Below are 20,720 nucleotides of genomic sequence, written 5' to 3'. Positions count from 1 at the left end.
GTAGGCCAGGACATCTGCGGCCCCTCACGCTTGCCAGCATTTCCCATTGTGCCAGAATTTTCTCATGAATAAAATTCTTGGAATTTTCTCGAAAACAATGAGTCCATGTGTCAGAGATGCATGGATGAGACACATTCCAGATGTGTGGTGTGCTGTGTTTTTAACATCTGGGTGTGTGTTTGGAAAAAGCCAAGCCTAGAGCTGCCTGTTTTCATGGAGCTTCTGGGGAGGAGAGGATAAGATGCCTCCCTTGGGACTCAAGAGAAGGGCTGCTCCAACAGAGGAGAGCTCTGTCACCCCTGTGGGCATGGGGTGCCCTTCTCAGGGGCCACTGTGCCTAATTGCTTGCAGCCTCACATGCGTGAGTGTGGCTTCAGAAATCAGAAGGGTAGAAGAGTCCCATGAGCCTCTTAGCAAGACTGCTGTAGAATCACTTCCTTGTCCGAGTGTGTTAGGAACCCCGTGAGGTTTTAGGGAAAGTTAGGATGAGGAGCATCATGAATCCCACATCCCGGAAGAGAAGAGTTTTGCAGGGAAGTTTGAGGAACATTAGCTGGGCTTCCCTGGTGGCTTAGATGGTAAAGAATCTGCCTCCAATGCAGGAGACCCAAGTTCAATACCTGGGTCGGGAAGATGCCCTGGAGGATGGCATGGCAACCCACTCCAGTATTCTTGCCTGGAAAATCCCACGGACAGAGGAGCCTGGTAGGCTACAGTCCATGGGGTCGCAAAAGAGTCAGACATGACTGAAGCGATTCAGCAAGCAAGCACATGCAGCTCTAGGGAGATTAATGGAAATTATGAGAACGTGGCGTATTCCTGATTCATTCGTCTGCTCATCCATACATCCACTCCTTGCACAGAGAACTACAGTAGTATGCCAGGGACTGTCCCAGTTGTTGCGTGCGTGCTTGCCAAGTCAGCTTTTTGCATCCCCATGAACTGTAGCCCCCTCGGGCTCCTCCGTCTGTGGGATTTTCCAGGCAAGAATCCTGGAGTGGATTGCCATTTCCTCCTCCAGGGAATCTTTCCGACCCAGGGGTCGAACCCACGTCTCTCATGTCTCCTGCAGTGGCAGGCGGGTTTTGTTTTTGTTTATAACCACTGGCGCCACCTGGGAAGCCCCAACCGGTTGTTGAGGCTGCAGCTGCCAACAGGAAATCTGGATTCCACACAAAACTCATCATCGACATTTAACAAACTAATGTAGAATTGCAACCGAAAACCCACAGAAGAACTGGACCAAGGACCATAAAGGCTAAATCACTTGGGACTGAATGCTCTTGACGTAAGAAATGCCAGCTCATCCTTCTCCCCATGTTAGATAAAGATACCTGCCTTTTAAAGTTGGTCCATAACAGAGAAGGAGTGACTCATGGCATGCCAGAGAAGATGCCCTTTTCCTGGTTCCTGATGAATATGACTTGAGACGGATATTCCAAACTCTTGTCTTGAATCACAAGAAGAATTTGGGTCAGTCACATCAACTTTTTTTGGATCATAGTTGAGATGCAGTATTAAGGTTTATTAAACTTGTCACATACGCTAACTCACCTGGCCCACTGGGGGCCCTGGTCGGGAGTGGGATCGCTGTTATCAACATCAGCTTTATAGTTGAAGAAATTGAGACTCACACAAGGATAAGGCATTGCTTCAGTTGTGTCCAATTCTTTGTGACCCTGTGTACTGTGTAGCCCGCCAGGCTCCTCCATCCATGGGATTCTCCAGGCAGGAATACCCCAGAGTGGGTTGCTATTTCCTCCTCCAGGGGATCTTCCCCACCCAGGGATCAAACCTGGGTCTCTTACGACGCCTGCATTGGCAGGTGGGGTCTTTACCATTAGTGCCACCTGGGAAGCCCAAAGGAGGAGGCAATAGGACTTACAGGTGAATATGCTGTATCCAGGTTCACCTGGGGATGATGTTACAAAGTGGATTCTGCTTCGGGAGGGCTGGGGACAACGCAGCCTCCGGATCTGCAGTGATCCCGCAGCAGCTCACTGTGGGACTAAACTTGGAGCAGGACAGGGTTGAGGAAGTTCCCGGGGTGACCCAGGGATCAAGGGAGCCTGCGGCTCTTAGCATCGCCAACCCCCTGCCACCATGCTGCCTCCAACATTCTGGAGCACCTCCGTCATGCAGCCTAAATGTGGTGGTCAGAAGTGAAACGCAGACCGTCTTTTCATCCCGAATGAATTATTTCAAATCGGATGAAAGTAAGATGCAGGCTTTTGATGAATGGTCTCTGAGTGTCACGTGATAACAGTGCTTAGAGAAACACGCGCACGTACGCAAAGTCAGGAGCGGAATCCACCCCACGCAGAACCAAAAGGGCGCCGAAGGCTCCGAAAGGGGCCGGACCACATTCTTGCACTCATTCCGATGCAGACCCCACAAACAGGATGTTTCCACACATGTTTTTATACTTTTTGTTCATCTGCAAAGAAGGAAAGAAGCCTGTGGGGTGAAAAAATGTGTTTCCTTGTAGGAAAACAAAGGAGCCGTTAACATCACTTAAACACACTGTTGCCTTTGTTTTTTAAAACCTGGCTTTATCGGGGCCTGATGGATATACTAAAACCTGCAAGGTATTTAATGTTTACAACTTACTGCATTTGGAGATAAGCAACCATAAACATATCTATCACTTCCCAAAGAAAGTTTCCTCCTTCCCTCTTACTTATTTTTATGTTTTGTGATAAGAACACTTGGCATAAGATCTCCCTTCTGAGCCGAGTTTGTGCCTGGAGGACACATGGTTTGTTAACCACGGGGTGATGCTGTGCGGTAGAACCCTGGACCATTACTCCCCCTGCACACCTGAGCCCTCGTGCCCTCGGATGGCCAGGCCAAGTTTGCCCATCTCATCCTCCTTTCTCCACTGTCTCACACAGCATCTGCACAGAACTGAGGAAGTCCACAGGAGAGTTGTTTTACAGTTATGTTTGTGGGGTTTCGAATGTTTTGAGGTTCATTTAAATCTAGTTCTCATTAGGTGGAACCAAACTCTTCTCTGCTTGACGTTTTTCTCTGCTGTGTCAGTCTTCTCAGATTTCAGCTGCCCCATCGACTGCTTCTCTTCTCGCTTTGCTAATCTTCATTTTCTAGTAAGTCCTCCTGACTTCATGTATGGTCTACCTCCATAGACTCTCTAGTGTAAGCCTACGTAGATTTCAGTCAAAAACCCTGCAAGTCTTGTGCTCTAGGATCACATGACTGAGGATGTGGTGCCCATGGCAGTTCATTTCCAAACTCCTAGCCCCTGACTGCACAGTCAGGCTCACAAGTGTGTATTCCCTTCTGCTGATGTGAAAAAAAGGTTTTGGACCTACAAATTTATCATGGGGCTTTCGCAGAATTTCATGACTTAGTTCTGTGATTAATAGAAGTATCAAAGGACATGTGATGTTACGAAGCTATTTGATCGCTAGGAACACACACACACACGCAAACACACACGCAAACACACACGATCCTGCCCTGAAAATGCCTGTATCTTAATAAATGCAGCAGTTGGAGAAAGTGTGAGCAAAGAGAATCGCCGGGGCTGGCTGGGCAGCTCACAGCCAAGGAGAAAGCTGGTAAGTTTAGAGCGGGGATATTCATTGGAAGGTCATGGGGAGACTGGTTTCCAGCTCTTTTCTAAAGGGCTTTGCTTAAGGGAGAGAAAATACCTTTGAGTTTGAGAAAGAAACAAATCAAGGTTAAAGGGGAGAAATCTGGTTCTTTATCCTTTAGGCAATAGTTGCCCCAAAGGGACACCCCCAATAAGGATGGTGGCCAGGTTCTCTACAGTGCTCGATGAGCAAAGATAGTAAGGATGAGAGATAGATGGGTGAGTGTGTGTGTGTGTGTGAGATGCATGTGTATGGAAATACGTATGCATGTGTGTGCATTAACCCGCACGTGTAAATGAACACACGTGTATGCGTGTATGCACGTGCATGCATTGTGCACCTGCGTTACATGAGCATATGTGTGTGTGTTTATGTTTTTTGTGTACATGTGTATATGAATATGCATGTGTGTGAGTATGAATATATTGCATTGGGCAAAAAAGTTTGTCCAGTTAGTGAATAAAGTGTTTGATAAAGTTCGTCAAGAAAAATGAAAATGTCTTATTTTGACTTAAAACCCAACAAACTTTTTGGCGGGCCCAATATTTATGTGTATGTGTATGGATGTGGAAGTGCTCGTGTGTGTGCACGTATGAACATGTATATGTATGAATGTCTATGTGTATGGATATGAATATGGAGATATGGATATGTGCGTGTGTGGATATATGTGTGTACGAATATGCACAGTGTGAATGCATGTATGTGAATGTGTGTATACGAATATATTTGCCTGCACGTATCTCCTCACAGTCCTGGGTCTCATTCTTCTAGCTCCAGGCTGGTATTGCAGTTGTGAACGTGTTTGATACGAAGCGATACCACATTGGAGAAATACGCTCTTAAATTGACCTCATTTGCTTACATACATCTTTCCTTTGAGGTTTAGCCAAGATTTTTTATATTTGGGGGGGACTAAAATAGCAATGTGTTAAATGAGAAAAACATGAGCTCAAAGCTAGATGCTGCCTTTAATATATGATTTTAATGTTTCCTCTGCTGAAGAACTAAGGAAAGAAAATAATATCAAGAAGGGGTAAAATGATTCCCACTCACACTGACGAGACAACTTGAACTCCCAGTGTTTGGCTTTTTTGTCGTAGTTAAAAGTGCTGTAGTTAAAGTGTGCTATAGTTAAACGGCACTGGTCAGGTGAGGTTTCTCGTCCCATGAGATGTTGGCAATATATGAATGCCAAACCGCACATGCTGAGAATAAAATCATCAAGGCCTGGCCTCTTGGGCAGATGGAGTGGAGGTCTTTCCTAGGTGCCTTGTCTATTTTATGTGAGTTGCTTTTTTCTCCTCTAAATGAGGTAAGAGTAGGCTTTCCAGAAGCATCTACTGCACGCACGCTGCCTTGAAGAGAAGTTATGAACAACCGGGCTTGAGACAACCCAATAAATCACCTTCCAGTGTGGCTAGGTCTGCCTCCGTGTGGCTCTCGCTGTAGCATATTGGTAGCTGTTCCTACCTGCCCAGTTCTTCCTGTGCCGTACAGATTGCATCCACCGGCAGCAAACACATCCTGATGGATGGCCATCAGTTTGGGTCTGAATTATCTGATTAACCAATGAAAAGAACAGGTTTGTTGATTCAAACTATTAAGTTGTTGTTCAGTCACTCAGTCATGACTGCAGCACACCAGGCTTCCCTGTCCATCACCGTCTCCTGGAGCTTATTCAGACTCATGTCCAGTGAGTCAGGGATGCCATCCAACCATCTCATCCTCCGTCGTCCCCTTCTCCTTTTCCCAGCATCAGGGTCTTTTCCAGTGAGTCAGCTCTTTGCATCAGGTGGCCAAAGGATTGGAGCTTCAGCTTCAGCGTTAATCCTTCCAATGAATATTCAGGGTTGATTTCCTTTAGGAAAACTAGTGAGAAAAGCTAATTAAGTGTACCTGGGACCCATCGCTGCATAACTTTTAGGACCATAGGAGAGCTTATTGTACTGAATACTTACAAGATTCCTTCCTAGTCTCCAGCAGGCTTACCTGCTTGCTCTCCTGACCCCTTACTTGCAACCTCAGTGCTGGCACTCTGGGCGTGCATCCCCTCCCCCTTGTCCCGGGCCTCCTCCCCACCAGCCTGTCTCTTTCTAGGTGGTTCTGTCTCTTGTCTGTGCTTTCAGTGCTGCCCTTTGCTCAGCTGCGAGGAGGCCCTGGGGAAACACTGTGCACCTGGCCAGTCTCTTCTTTCTGCTTGCCACATCCAGAGCGGAGAGTGTCCGTCCATGGACCCCGCTGCTGCCTATCCTCATGCTGACATCACTCTTCTTCCCAGCGCCTCCCAGTTCTCATCTGTGGGCAGGAACAATTCCTGACCTCACCGTGCCATCATCAGGACTGAATGGCCAGCATCATCTCCTTCCTCATGCTTGCGTGTTCAGTGATGTCTGACTTTGCAGCCCCAAGGACTGTAGCCCAAGTAGCCTCTTCGTCCATGGGATTCTCCGGGCAAAAATACTGGAGTGGGTTGCTATTTCCTCCTCCAGGGGTTCTTCCCCACCCAGGGATCAAACCCATGTCTCTTGTGGCGAATGCATTGGCAGGCAGATTCTTTTACCACTTGAGTCACGTGCAAAGTCTTGGCATGGGATACAAAGCTGAGCACCCAACTCTGACTCTTTGTGACCCCATGGACTGTAGACCACCAGGTTCCTCTGTCCATGGAATTCTCCAGGCCAGAATACTGGAATGGGTGGCCATTTCCTCCTCCAGGGGATCTTCCCAACCCAGGGATTGAACCCATGTCTCCCGCATTGCAGATAAATTCTTTACCATCTGAGCCACTAGGGATGACCATAGTTCATAAAATGTAAGATGTCATCATTAATGATAAAATGAATCATAATTTTTCCAGCCATAAAAGGAGAAGAAATGCTGTCAATAACCCATGACATGCCATCAATGGTGAGATGCATCCAGATTTCAGAGCTGGTAAAATGTGGAAAATGGCATATTGTAAAGAAAAAAAACAAAACACAACAGTGAAATAGAATTTAAAGGGATGCTCCATATGAATTGCTTACCAGTGTAAACTGGTTTATTAAGTGATGGATCAGCTGTTTATGAATTAAGCGAACCTATTGACGTCGTAAAGGTGTTGGCTCAAAGATGTCGTCATCCCAATGAAAGCAGTTACATGATGTACCAGATTCTGGTTGGCTCTGCATGGGTGAAAAGGCAGACTGTGGATTTTGGATGACCTTGGCTTCCTAAAGTGGATATTGTATTGTGATAGCAAGGGCTTCTATAAGAATTTTTTTTTTCTGAAGTGTGACCATAATCTTAACATGCTTATTCCACTTGGTTTTCCATTTGTTTTTCATAACTGTTTGAGGCACATAAGACTTGAGGAAGCTGAGGGTCGCCTTGGGAATCTTGTCCTCTGGACATCTAGTTCTGGCCGTTTTCTGGGTTTTTGAAAACCACGTAAGGACCATTTCCCTCTGTATGTTCTCCTGGCTCCAGCTGTGAAAGAGAGCCGATCATTCTTTAAGACTTTGCTAGTTTCAACACTTTACCACACCCAGATCTTCATGAAAATTTAAGTATGTTGTGTTCTCTGTATTGACATTTCAGTGTTTTTATGAACCATGGGGATCAAAAGTTAGAAGCCAAATTGAGTCCAGACCCTTCTTTTATAATTCTTCTGCTGGAACCATAGGAGCCTCTCAAAATATTCATCTGTTACAGAAAAAAATTCATTTGCTACAGGACCTCTGAAATCTTTTGCTGGAAATGTCAGTATGCTTAAATGTGCATTCAACTTTTTTTTTTTTTTTAATATAAGCATTGTGTATCCTTTGTTGTGCCCAAATCTAGTTAACAGAATAATATTGTAGTCTTATGTTTGAAATATCATCTAGTTGAGTTGTCTTCACTTTCTGGAACTCTTGGTCAACTGCTATGACCAAAGTCCAAAGGAATGGGCCTCATATGTTGTTGGTATATTCAGTATTTAAATAATAATAAACACTGTGTAGTAACACAGCTGTCCCATTTGTTTGGGGGGCCATTTACTTAGAATTTATGCATTTCTCCTAAGTTCATAAAAATGGCATTGTTTGCCTGCCACCAGGCATGTCAGAATATTCCAGCTTTCTCAAGCTACAGAAAAACACCCCGACACACCAGCACACACCAATCTAAAGTTCATGTCTTTTTATAGTAACATAGAGGCAGGCATATTAAATTATCATGCCATGTTTCTGCCAGGTTTGGACTTTTTTTTTTTTTTTAATTCTCTGTTATAAAGCAACCAAAACAGTTCCCGAGTCCCCGAGGCTGGCCAAAGGTTCTGAGGGCATAAGCCATACATGTTAACTAAGGCATCTGCCCACACCTTTGGCAGGTGGGCAGGTAGGTAGGTGAGATGGCTGCGGACGAGGAGGGAAGCCAGGTGTCAGGGGAGCATGGAGAGCACCCGTCGAGGCCAGAACAGTCAGTTGCAGAGCTGGAGACAAGGGCCTCATGTGGTCCTGGTTACCAGCCCTTGTGCAGCGGTCCGTTCTGGTTTTAATCCCACTGGGCTCGCTCCTTTCCCAGCTTTGAAGTCCCAGGGCCGCTGGGGTGGGAGAATCCTATGCCTCAGCCTTTGTCATTCATCCTGGGACCAAAGGGATGATGAAACCTGCCCGTAATAGACAAAGTCAAGTGGGTGAACAAAGGCATGCTGTTGAGGTATGGCGTTCCTTTTCTTCTAAAGAACAGCAGTTAACTTTAGGGAGCCTCCTTGTTTGAAGCAGGTCTCTGAAAGCCACCCTTCAGCTTCTTTTTACCCCTTCATCGTTCTGATGTGCTGAGTTGGCGTGTGTGTGAGTGTGTGTATGTGATTCCACCAATTATTTATTTTTGCCTCACTTGTACTAAGCCCTAGATATTTGGCTGCTTTGGCTTACTTAGCATCACTCCAGGGCACGCTCTCTTGTCTTTCCAGAATATGGACCGCATGTCACCCCTTTTGAAATGAAATGTTTCATCCTAAAGCCGTCTCATTTTTAGACGACTTCTCCTCTAGCGAAGGAAAGCAACTTTTGCTGTTCCGAAGGCTATGGCCATCCTCATGAAGGATTCATGCAGAAGAGCGTTTTCAGATATGCAGGAAAGCTGTGTGCCCCCCCGTGTCTCTAGCTTTTGTCAATTTCTTTTCCTAAATCAATCTCTGTTAACTTTGATTTCTTTCGTTAGAAGACCATGTGGTGAAGTAATGCTATGCCAGATGTGAGGATAGGTTCCTCCCGCCCCAAACACACACTGAAGCGTTGTTTTGGTTCTCCTAAGCTGGTCCAGTGTCTAAATCCTATGCTGCGTTTATGTCTTTGATCATTGGGTGTGTTTGCCAGAATATCCTGCTTTATCTAGGGGATACACTCCTATTTTAACATCGTTACTCTTTGTGCTGTGAAAGCCTTCTTCTTACTCATTTGTGATGTGAAGCCTGTCCCTCGCATTTAACCCGTCTCTGCCAGTTTATTCGTGTCTCTCTTAAGTCAGCGAGCCAATGCTAACATTACACAGTATGTTATTCCCCTCCGAGGCTTGGTGGGGTCTGCAGGACCAGGCAGGAGAGCCTTGTTTTTGTTGTTGTTGTTGTTGTTCTGAGTGTGTAAAAAGCATTCTCTCCAGTGCTGCTATGGGAAGGCAGACTCTGTTTTGCAAACTTTATTGAAGAAGCTCTAATTTTGCCTTTGTGGATTAGCAGGACTGCACTGAGTCCGTGGTGCCGATTTGGCTTTTAACCCAGCATCTGTGAGTTGAGCCTCCTTACATCCGCTTGCTCCGTTAGTGACCAGTCCAGAGAGCCGCTAGATGTAGGTTCCCCCTCAGCCTCCCACCCCGCTCCCCATCTGCCATGCCCGTTTCTCAGACTGCTTCTGTTTGCTGGCGTGCTTGCTTTTGCTGGGTAGGGAAGAGGCCCGCTTGGTTTTCTTCTTGTCTTTCCTGTGCCTGCTTCGGGCTCTCCAGTTGGTCCAGCACACCGTTTGTAGAGTTTGTGTTACCGTTTAAATCCTCAGCTCTGTTTCCCCGAACATCACATGGCTCTGGTTCTAAGGGATTTTAGCCATGTCAGTGGGGGGCGGGGGCTGTTACCTCTGCACAGATACCTGGCTACCTACCGCTCAGGTCCAGAGCACTGAGTTTGCTCCTTGTGATCCTCCCTGCTCACTGATTCACAGCACAGTGTGCCCGGCTGGCTGTGAAGTCATGCACTTGGAGAATGATGAAGAAGTTGGTCCCTGGGTAGGTGGAGGGGGGAGGTAGAATGGGAGGGGGTACACACTGGATTGGGGAGTGCTTTATGAAATTGTGTGTGTTCCCTGAAGATTCAGATACTTCTTTGTATCTGTAGCGAGAGGGGTTTCTCTCAGAAAGGCTGCTTTGAAGAGCTTTATTATTAATACTAACAACTGGGGTGAAGAAGAGCATCCTGACTTAAGTATCAATTCAAACAAGAAAGGAGTGCTAATGCAGACCCACATTCCAAACCGAGGAATGTTTAAGAAGGTCATAGGCTCTGGGGGCAGGAGGGAGCCAATGATAAAACACTTGTTGGTGTCCTCATGAATTCCCTGCTTGATCTTGGGCTGCTCACTTCCAGGTGAGGTCTGGACCTTTCTGGATCTCAGATTTTCCCCTCTGGGGGATGGGAAGTCTGGACCAGAAGGTTGCCATAGCTTTCCATTTTTGAAAAATAGTGTGATGTAAATAGCATTTGCTTCTCAAAAGCTAATAGCAGTGCCAAGGGTGTTCAGGAAATGAAATAAGCGTGAATTCCCATACGGACTTGTTCTTTAACTATAGAAAGCAAAATTGGATTGTGTTGTAGTTATTCTGTGTAGCTGCTGCATGAGGTATCATTCAAGCAGCTGAGATTTCCCAGTCATATTTGCCTTTGTGGATTTGGCTGTAGAATGTCAGCCTGGCCATAGGCTAACCACTTGTTTGACTTAAAACCTCAGAAGAATGGTCCAACCATGGCACATTGCTGTTTCTTTTCAACAAATCGTGCAAAATGAGCAAAGATAGGAATAGAAATCAAGGGTGAAAAGAGCTATTCAGTGGTATAGGTATTTTAAACATCCTAGAGGCCTCTGGTTAATTCACAGCTTTTTTTTTTTTTGGTTCATTTATCACCCAGATGTTCACCATCATGGAAGTGCCACTTGAAACTCCATCTCAGCTAATAACTTAGAAATGGAAAAATTTGTATCTTTGTCTGTCTGTCCTTTGGTGCCCCATTTCCCCCACACTCTTCTTCTGAGTAGCTCTTCTTTGAAATCTCCTGGGAATGTGGCAGTTTTGCCAGATGCTTAGGTGTTAGTGGTCACATGTCTGCTTTTTAATCTTCCTGATCATGCTGTACTCTGTCTGGTTGAATTATAGATTGCATTTGTCAAATAATGACACATGCGATTGGATGTCTTCTAAGACCTTTGAAATTCAGCTTCCTTGAGTTGAGATTAAAGGGGATGTTGTCTGCATGGCTGCAGTCAGGCCTGGGATGTTTGGGGACCTGCAGGAAAGTTTTTCTGGGTCTGCCAGTTCCAACTCTTACCTTCTCCGGGAAAGAAAGACAGCTCTGTTTTTCTTCTGAAAGATAGAAATGGACACCAGAAAAGGTACCTAAACAGTAGAGTCCCAATTAGAGATGAGTCTGACTTTAGCGACTTTCTGCAGCACGGCTGTTCCTTGGCATGTCCTGAAGGTGTGTCTCTCTGGGCGTTTAGGAAGCGTTATCGGTCGTGAGCGAGGACCAGTCACTGTTTGAGTGCGCCTACGGCACGCCACACCTGCCCAAGACGGACATGACCGCGTCCTCCTCCGGCGACTATGGACAGACATCCAAGATGAGCCCGCGCGTCCCTCAGCAGGACTGGCTGTCTCAACCCCCAGCCAGGGTCACCATCAAGATGGAATGTAACCCTAACCAGGTGAACGGCTCAAGGTAAGGAGACCACGGGCTCGCATCCTCCCGGTCGCCTGGGCCCCGTCCCCTGAAAAGGCCGAGTGGAAATGGACGGCATTGCCGCCAGGACATTGCACAGGAACCCTGGGTGAGGCTGCGAAAATGTGTTCGCCAGTGGTTTGCGTGGAGGACAGAAGTTGTGAAAAACCGGTAGTATATTTACCGAGAACTAGCTTTGAAGAAGCAGAGAAGGCAATGGCACCCCACTCCAGCACTCTTGCCTGGAAAATCCCATGGGCGGAGGAGCCTGGTAGGCTGCAGTCTATGGGGTTGCTAAGAGTCGGACACGACTGAGCGATTTCACTTCCACTTTTCACTTTCACACATTGGAGAAGGCAATGGCAACCCACTCCAGTGTTCTTGCCTGGAGAATCCCAGGGATGGGGGAGCCTGGTGGGCTGCCGTCTCTGGGGTCGCAGAGTCGGACACGACTGATGCGACTTAGCAGCAGTAGCTTTGAAGAGGAGATGCGCAGTTTTAATTTCCCAAGCATGAGGGCAGCGTGGAAAGGGGGGCCTTGCCCACATACGGCAGAACTCATCTCGGAGGGTTTTCCTGCCTGGAAAGTAAAACTGGCTTCGGTTTTCATGGCGGGAGAGTGTCAGCCCGTGGGCAGGCGGCACCGCGCACGTCGCACCACGTGATGCTGCGGATAGATCCGCTGCCTGTGCCTGCCTCCCCCTCCTCTCCCCCGTCACCGTCTCTGAACGCTCACTTTCCCCCCTTCTCTTTACTTACGCTGAAAACCAAGCGCCAGTGTTAACTCTTCTGAGTGTGTCATGGCGCTGTCACCTAAATGCGGCGAATTAGCGAACGTCTTACCCCAGGCACTCAAAAGCATTTCATCAGATGCCGTTTTGAAAAGTAAAACTGATTTCAGTTATGATATAATGGGTGCGTGCATGCTAAGTCGCTTCAGCCGTGTCCAACTCTCTGCAAGCCTAGGGACTCTAGCCTGCCAGGCTCCTCTGACCATGGGATTCTCCAGGCACGAATGCTGGAGTGGATTGCCCTGCCTTTCTCCAGGGGATCTTCCCAATCCAGGGATGGAACCTGAGGATCTTCTGTCTCCTGCATTGGCAGGCAGGTTCTTTACCATTAGTGCTACCTGGGAAGCCCTGTGGTAGGATATCCCATATATATTCAGGAAAAATCATTTAAAATCCCAGGACAAAGAGAGAATTTCATTTAAATTTGCATAATCTGCCTAGAGTCACAAGAGCAGCTGACTTTTTCTGGTGCTTTACTTCGTAGAAAGCCTTTTTGTATGCATTCAATGGCCTATCAGTCTTCTAAGCAGCCCCCAGAGGAATGCTTGTCCCCATTTGATGGATGAGGAAACTGAGACTCAGGCATTTTCTGGCTAACCCAAAGCATCACTTCAAGCAACTCAGAAATTGGATCCAAACCAAGGGTGTTTGATTCCACACCCAGTGCACTTTTCCACTCTGTTGCAGCTGCAGGGGACCCTTTTTGCTACTTACATATTTTAATGCTCAATGTGTTTTTAAATAAGTGCTGTGTTTTATACATGCTGGAGACCATCGAGTCAACTTCTAGTGTGGTGTCAGTGAAGGTGCCAAGTCAGAGTCCCCGGAGGGAATGTCACCTGTGAGGCTGGAGGTGCCAGACATAGAGATGGGAGGTGCTAGGGTTTCCCTGGGCTCCAGGGAGTCGTTCACTCCCATGCATCACGTTTCTTCTCGGAAGCGGGATGCTGCCTTTCTGCTGTGACGCTGGTCCCTGAAGTGGATTCTAGCCAAGGTGGGCTCATCCTGGACCTCATCGAGGGAAAACTCCTAGACTTCGGAAAGGACCTGGGTGGGAATGCAGTCGTAGAGTCCAGCAGGTTCCTCATTACATATAATATGTATAAATACGTCTCAGGTGAATCCTGTCCATCTAATGGGATGTTTCCACTGACTGTTCACTGCATTTGTTCCTGAGACTTGCTCTGTTCTGAAGAATGTAGCAGTGTTTATACAGTAGGGTCATTGTGCTGCCAGATCTTTAAACAGTAATGGATTCTATTTTTTTGTTGTTGTTTGTTTTAATTTTTTTAACTTTACTTTGTATCAGGGTACAGCCAATTAACAAACAATGTTGTGATAGTTTGGGGTCAACAGCAAAGGGACTCAGCCATCCATCTAGATGGATCCACTCTCTCCCCAAACTCCCCTCCCATCCAGGCTGCCATGTAGCACTGAGCAGAGTGATGAATTCTGTTTCTGATGGAGTCACGTGATCCCATACACGCCAGGATAATCACGATGGGGTGGGGTGCGTTTTTAAAGAGGTCTTCTTCCAAGGCTCATTTCTACTTGTGGGAAATACATCAGCATGGGAGTCGCGTGTGTGTGTGTATACATGTACGTGTGTATACAAGAGACAGAGACAGAGAAAGATGGAGATGGAGAGGGAGAAGGAGAAAGAATTAGAGAAAACACTGCAGGCAAAGGGTGCCAAGATGGCTCCAGCTGGCAGTTAGCAGGGGGATCTGTGCCCTGGCCCTTTTTGCCAAGCCTGGCCTCAGGCCAGCTCTCAGAGTGCCAGTCTGGATTTAGCAAGGCTCAGAAAGGAGCCTGAGCCAGGAGGTGAGACCGATGTTGCAGAAGTAAAACTTTCCTTCTGGCTAGATTTAAATGAATGAACAAATAAGCAAACAGAGGAATAGATAAATAAGGAAGACACATGAATACCGTTTCCTCCGATGTAGGTCTGTGCTTTTCCTCAGGAGCCCATGTCCACCTGCCCTCCTGGCTGGAATGTGGGGGCCACCTTCCCAGCCCAAGATTGGTCACCCCAGGAATTTGGGATGGGGTAGGGTGGGGGGTCATTGCTCAAGGCAACCTTGAACTTGGCCTTGAGGCGTCAAGTCCCTAAGAAAGACACGACCCCTGGGAAGCTAATCCTGTGTTCCTGGCTAACTGGGGAAATTGCCTTGGCAGTTGCAAAGCAGTGGGCTCAGGCAAGGGTCTCTTTCCTGGGAAATGAAACTGTGTGTGGAGGAACTGGACCGTTTTCTTGTAGGGGAACAATGGAAGCATCAGTCATTTCTTCTCCCAGTCTCTACGTGGAGCCCTGCGATGCTCAGAGGTGTCCCATCAGAGGCTCGTTAAAGGCAATTCCAGCTTTGGGAGAAAACTGGGAAGTGCTTTGGTGGCAGCATCTCTGTCTTCTTCCTGGATGTGTGGTGGTGCCTGCCCAGTGGGCACTTCCCAGGACGAGCTCACGGCTGACCCATGTGCCTGTGAGCCAGAGCTGAGCGCGTCCTGGACGGGAAATGGTGAAGCTGGTGTGGGCTGCTGAAGGGGAGGAAGCTCAGCTCGGCAGATCTGAGCTATGACACAGATGTCAACCAGTCCCCCAGTGCCATTCCCTTGCATCCGGAATGTTCTGGAAACACAGGAGGGTGGCATGTGTTGATCCTTTCTGGAGAAGAGGCTTTTGCCCATTCTTCCTGAGCTCAGCATCCACAGGAATCCAGCGTGGTGGGGCCTGGCTTTGCCGTGTCAGTCGGGTTCTCTGGAGACAGGACCAGTGGGGTACCTGCTGAAGAGATTTGGTATAAGACATTGGCTCATGCAGTTGCAGAGGCTGTCAAGTCTGACATCTGTTGGGCGTGCACTGGCAGGCTGGACAACCTGGTGTGGATGCAACCGTCTTGAGGCAGAATCCCTTCCTTTTCAGGGAAAGCTCAGGTTTTGCTTCTGGCCTTCAGCTGATGAGACGAGGCCCACCAGCATCATCAAGGATAATCACCTCTCTTTAAAATCAAAGGATGGTAGATGTTAACCACACCTTTGAAATACCTTCAGACCAGCGCCTCGATTGGCGTTGGATTTAAGTCACTGAGTGCAGTGGCCTGGCCAGGAAGACTCAGAAAACTGACCGCACCCAGGGCTCCTAGCTGCTTGGCTGGCCAGTGGTCAGTGGAGCTGTTCCTTTCCGATTTCCAGACCAGCGTTTGCTGGTGTGTCCAGTTCCCCGTCCCTGAAGGACTCAGCCTGGCTGAGTGGGAAGTGTTGGAAGGAGGTTCATACAGCAAATTGATGTCACCAGGCCACACCAGGACCAGCTTTCAGCTGTGACTGGTGCAATATTGCAAGGTGGACATGAGGCATCATCTGCTCTTCAGAATATAAGGGGCTTCCCCTGAAGGGGAGTGAAAATAAAAGTGTTAATCACTCAGTCATGTCCGACTGTTTGCAACCTCAATGCCTGCAGCCCTCCAGGCTCCTCTGTCCATGGGATTTCCCAGACAAGAATTCTGGAGTGGGTTGCATTGCCCTCCTCCAGGGGATCTTCCCAACCCAGGGATCGAACCCAGGTCTCTGACATCGAAGGCAGATTTTTTGCCATCTGAGCCACCAGAGGAAGCCATGGAGGAAGGGATAACTCAAAAACCGATCAGTGGAGCTAAGTCCCATTTCCTCCAGAGGATTCAAAGAGGCAGCAGGCAGACAGAAGGACCTCCCAGGATCAGATCCACAGATGCTGCTGACTCGCTGCGTGATCTTTACACGTGTCAGCTCCAGCTCCATAAATGGGAGCGTGGATGTGTGTTGACTCCGCCTTCATTATGGAAACCTCCAGTGAACACCTGGCTGTTTCAGCTCTGCCCCGGAGTGTCAGGGAACAGACTGAGCTCGTGGAGACGGGGATCCTCCCGGGAGGGGCTTGTGGCAGGGACACCGTGGAGGAGGTATGGTTCTGCTTCATCTGAGCACCAGGGCCCAGGACGCAGCCCCTGAGCATGCCTCCTCCCTGCATCTTTCTGGAGAGGGTGGATGCATCACCCACTGCTTGGAAGCCCCAGGCCAGGGGTGCCTGGGAGTCGGGCTGCAGCCAGAAATGAAGTGCGTCTCCAGCTCCTTCTTGCTGTCCTTGCTCTGAGCTCTGGTGCAGTGGACTTCCTTGCAGCACACTTGCCTTTGGAAGTCAAGTTCAGGGGGAATCTACGTTAAGTCACAAATTGGACTTGGGCCAGAATGTGTGGGTTGTTACTTTTGGGGCCCCTCCTTGCTCTTTTACAAACATCCCCCCAGAGGACGAGACCCCTCTGTAGGCTGGGTGATTCCAGAACACCACCCCACTCGCACTGTTTCAGGATTCAGTGCCTGAGAATGGAGTCTGCTTCCCCAGTGGCTCAGTCGTAAGATATCCATCTGTAATATGGAAGACTCAGGAGGCGCAGGTTCGATCCCTGCATCAGGAAGATCCCCTGGAGGAGGAAATGGCCATTCCAGTATTATCACCTGGAAAATCCCATGGACAGACAACCCAGGTGGGCTCCAGTCCCAGGCATTGCCAAAGAGTCGAATGCGACTAAGCATGGATGCAGCCCACACGTGTGGGCCCTGGGAATGGTCCGCTCAGTTCCTATCCATCCGTCACCCTCAGAGGGAAAAGCTAAGGCTGGAGAAAGGAGGGACTGAGTTTCCCAGGCAAGTGATGAAATTCTACAAAACCTCGGCCCCAATGCACGCACAGGCTCCTGAAATGAAATACAAGTGGTGAAGTGAGATCTGCTTCCATTCTAATGGAACCCTATAAAAAATAATAAAAGGAAAACAGGAGAGAAAGGCACCTTGAGCCAACAGGGATGTAATTGTGGGTTTAGCTTGGCAGCTGCAGCAGCAGATCACACAGTTCTTGCAGACACGAGCCTCACTGCGCACCGTGTAGACACAGGACAGCGTTTCTCAGCTTCAGTGGTACCTGGCCACCGTGCTTTTCCCTTTTCTTCACTCCAGCCTCACATACGAGAAACCCTCAGATGGTCGCACAGTGGAGTCATATGAATACAGCTCGCCTAGGACAGCTGGTGCACACAGAGGCCCCTGCTGGGGCTTCAGGGCTGCCCGGCCTCCGGGCGAGCCCCCAGCTGATGGCCTTAACTCTGTGTGTGGTTCCTAAGGCACACGCCACTGTAGAACCACAGGACAGGCCAAGAAAGACACACGCACCAGCACACACGGTTCACAGGGGGATCGCCTTCTGTTACAGGCGGGCGGGATCGTGTGCAAAGCAGGCTGCTTGACTCTAGCTCCAGCGCCCCTGTCTTGGACACTCTGCCGGTTGCACGTCCAGGTTGCACTGAGCAGCCTTCATCCTTCCGCAGGCAAGGGTGCCTCCTCCATGCTGCTCACCTGGAGGCTCACTGCAGCTGGAGCGGAAGAGCTCTGTGTGCCGCGCTGAGAGTCCAGCTCCCAGCCCAGAGCGCAGGCCGCCTGGAGCCACTAACTTACTGTTGAGTCTGTTGGGCGAGTGGGGACAAGGGGGATGTCCCTTGCTGTCCTGGTTCTCAAAGCGGGTGCCCTGAGAGCCGCAGCACCACCTGGGAGCTTGTTAGTGATGTGGCTTCTTGGCCCTGCCCAGACCAGCTGAAGCAGAAACTCTGGGGGCGGTGCCTCGCCCTCCAGGTTTCAGCAAGTCCCCCTCCTCACCAGGGATTCTGATGCTCTCTGGTCTAGCCCTGCTGCAGGGTCTAGGGAGATGAAAAAAGAGAATCCCTGGAGCTGAATAGAAGTGGTCTGTAGAGTGGAGAGTCGGGAGAAAGGATGTGCAGAGGAGGGTTTGCACCCAGGAAGTCTGCCTGGATGGATGGGGAACCCCCCGCCACCAATCTCCCACGGCAGTGGCTGTAGTCTGCCTGAGTCTTTGCGGTGTGGGACTGAGCCTTGCCTTTCTCTGTGGTCTGGGAGACAGGTTCACTGTGTGTTGTGAAGAACTCTAGCTTAGGGTCAGGTGGCAGGATGCTTTTGATGTGGTATTTAAAAACCATGGTGTAGGAGTGTGATTAAGGTGACCGAAAAGGGGGCTTCCTGATTGGTCTGTCTTGGTCCCAGACATCCCAGCTACGCCTGCAGTCATTCCTTTACCCACCAAGTATTTATTGAGCACCTACTGTGTGCAGTCACTGTTATAGGTACTTGCCATGCAGTCATGAAACATACACAAAAATATTGCCTCTGTAAGTTCACTTTCTAATGGGAAAGACAGCTATTGAGCCAGATAGCTTACTAAAGGCTAGCAGGTTAGATCATGGTAAATGCTAAGGAAAAAAAATAAAGCAGACCAGGAGTGGTGGTTCTACAAAGGACGCCTGAAAACATCATCTATAAGAACATGACAATTGAGTAAAGTCCCAAAGTCAGTGAAGGGGGGGAGGTCTTACGGTTAACCAGCAGAAGAACTTTCCAAGTGAAAGGAGTGGTAAGTGCAAAGGCCCTGAGGTCAGTCTGAAGTGTTGGGGGACAACTGAGGCTGATGTGTAGTGACTAAGGGGAAGAGTAATAGGGGTTGAGATGAACTGATTATGGGGCCAGTGAGGGACTTTGATCTTCACTCTGAGTGAGCTAGGAGACTCCTGGGGGCTGTTAGCAAAGGAGGGACACGATGTCTCTTAAATTAAGCAGGATGTGCTTGGCCCCTGTGTTAAAGCCAAAACCCACTAGGAGGCCCCTGCAGGAATTCAGGTAAGAGATGGTGAGACCTGTATGAGGGTGATAGCAATGCAGGGGTGGGAGAAGTGGTTACTCTAGACATATTCCAAAGGTAGAGCTGATACGTTCTGCTGGCTGGTGAGAAGGACTTCCCTGATGGCTCAGTGGATGAAGAATCCACCTGGAATGCAGGAGACACAGGAAATGTAGGTTCGGTCCCTGGGTTGAGAAGATCCTCTGGGGAAGGAAATGGCAACCCACTCCGGTATTCTTACCTGGAGAGTCCCGTGGAGAGAAGGAGCCTGGTGGGCTGCAGTCCATGGGGTCACAGAGAGTTGGACGCAACTGAGTGACTAAGCATGCACGCATAGAGGGAGGAGGAAGGAACTGAGGCTGAGCCCCAGGTTTGGGGACTGCACCCCCGATTGAGGGGTGGACAAGCCAAAGCTGGAAATCCTCCTGAGAATTGAGCCTCAGCCCCTCTGAGTATCAGCCCAGACACTGGGAAGTGAAAAGTGAATGTGTCGGTCACTCGGTTATGTCTGACTCTTTGCAACTCCACGGACAATAGCACAACAGGCTTCCCTGTCCTTCACTGTCTCCCGGGGTTTGCTCAAACTCTTGTCCATTGGGTTGGTGATGCCACCCAACCATCTCATCCTCTGTCGTCCCCTTCCCTTCCTGCCTTCAATCTTTCCCAGCATCAGAGTCTTCCCCAATGAGCCAGCTCTTTGCATCAGGTGGCCAAAGTTTTGGAGCTTCAGCTTCAGCATCAGTCCTTCCAATGAATATTCAGGGTTGATGTCCTCTAGGATTGATTGGTTTGACCTCCTTGCCATCTAAGGAACTCTCAAGAGTCTTCTCCAGCACCACAGTTCAAAAAGCATCGATTCTTTGGTGCTCTGCCTTCTTTATGGTACCTTCATGAGGTGATTCCAAACAGAACCACACTTAAAAAAAAATTAGCATGATGAGACCTGCTGTCTGAGCCCAGCAGTGTCTCTTAGTAAATACTCAGTGGGCTGAAATTTAAAAAAAAAACAAAAAAAAAACAACTCTCAGTTTTACAATGGTGACTGTTCAAATTCCCTACATGTCATTGTGTGGGAAGAGGTGCTTTGCCCAACCCCTGCCTACAGAATAAGATCTTGGCTAAAGGTCTTTTAACATCAGGTTTTCTCATTTTATGTGAAACATTCAATATTTGACCTTTGAAAGTGGCTCCCTGGGACTGGTCTGTCTCACATCTTTCTGCTTTGACGCATGGAGATTTGACTCCATGTATGTTTTCTGACATTTTCTCGAAGATTTTATGTCCTCTTTTAGGATAGTGAAATTTGCAGCTCTGATGACGTTGATTGCTCTCTGCCTTGGGGTTCTGAAGCCGATTGGCATGAAAGATGTCTCCTAGTTAAGCTCGACCGCCTTGCAAACCTTCCAAGCCGTGGGCGGCTCAGTTTCGGAGACTGGAAAACAAGTGCTTTTCCCAACTGTGTTAGTGAAGTTGGGTAGGAATAGCTTGTCCTATTTACGAGAGACCTTGGGTCTTCACAGACGTCAGTTCACTGGGCTGCGGGGCTGAGGCATGGATTGAAAGGGCCTTGTTTGGGGAAAAGTTAGTGAGGGAGACACGTTCTCAGGGGCTCCCGCTGTGTCCTCATCTCTGCTCTTGCTGTCACGCATGAC

At 48.6% G+C, this 20,720-nt stretch overlaps 1 protein-coding gene and 1 long non-coding RNA gene across 7 annotated transcripts in view; one reads left to right on the top strand and one right to left on the bottom strand.

The window, feature by feature from the left end:
• The window catches only part of LOC138428229 (uncharacterized), a 1,104,918-nt gene that overhangs the window by 844,142 nt on the left and 240,056 nt on the right, over positions 1–20,720 (bottom strand). The window lies entirely within an intron of this gene.
• ERG (ETS transcription factor ERG) overlaps positions 1–20,720 on the top strand; it is a 323,311-nt gene that overhangs the window by 237,675 nt on the left and 64,916 nt on the right. For all 6 annotated transcript variants that reach the window (XM_069568494.1, XM_069568502.1, XM_069568508.1 and 3 more), the window contains one exon: positions 11,348–11,565. In XM_069568494.1, the coding sequence (XP_069424595.1) occupies positions 11,348–11,565 (218 nt within the window). The remainder of the gene's footprint in view (positions 1–11,347; positions 11,566–20,720) is intronic.

The sequence above is a fragment of the Ovis canadensis genome, chromosome 1 (assembly GCF_042477335.2).
Source record: "Ovis canadensis isolate MfBH-ARS-UI-01 breed Bighorn chromosome 1, ARS-UI_OviCan_v2, whole genome shotgun sequence".
Classification (NCBI taxonomy): Eukaryota; Metazoa; Chordata; class Mammalia; order Artiodactyla; family Bovidae; genus Ovis; species Ovis canadensis.
This window is presented reverse-complemented; position numbering and strand designations above follow the sequence as displayed.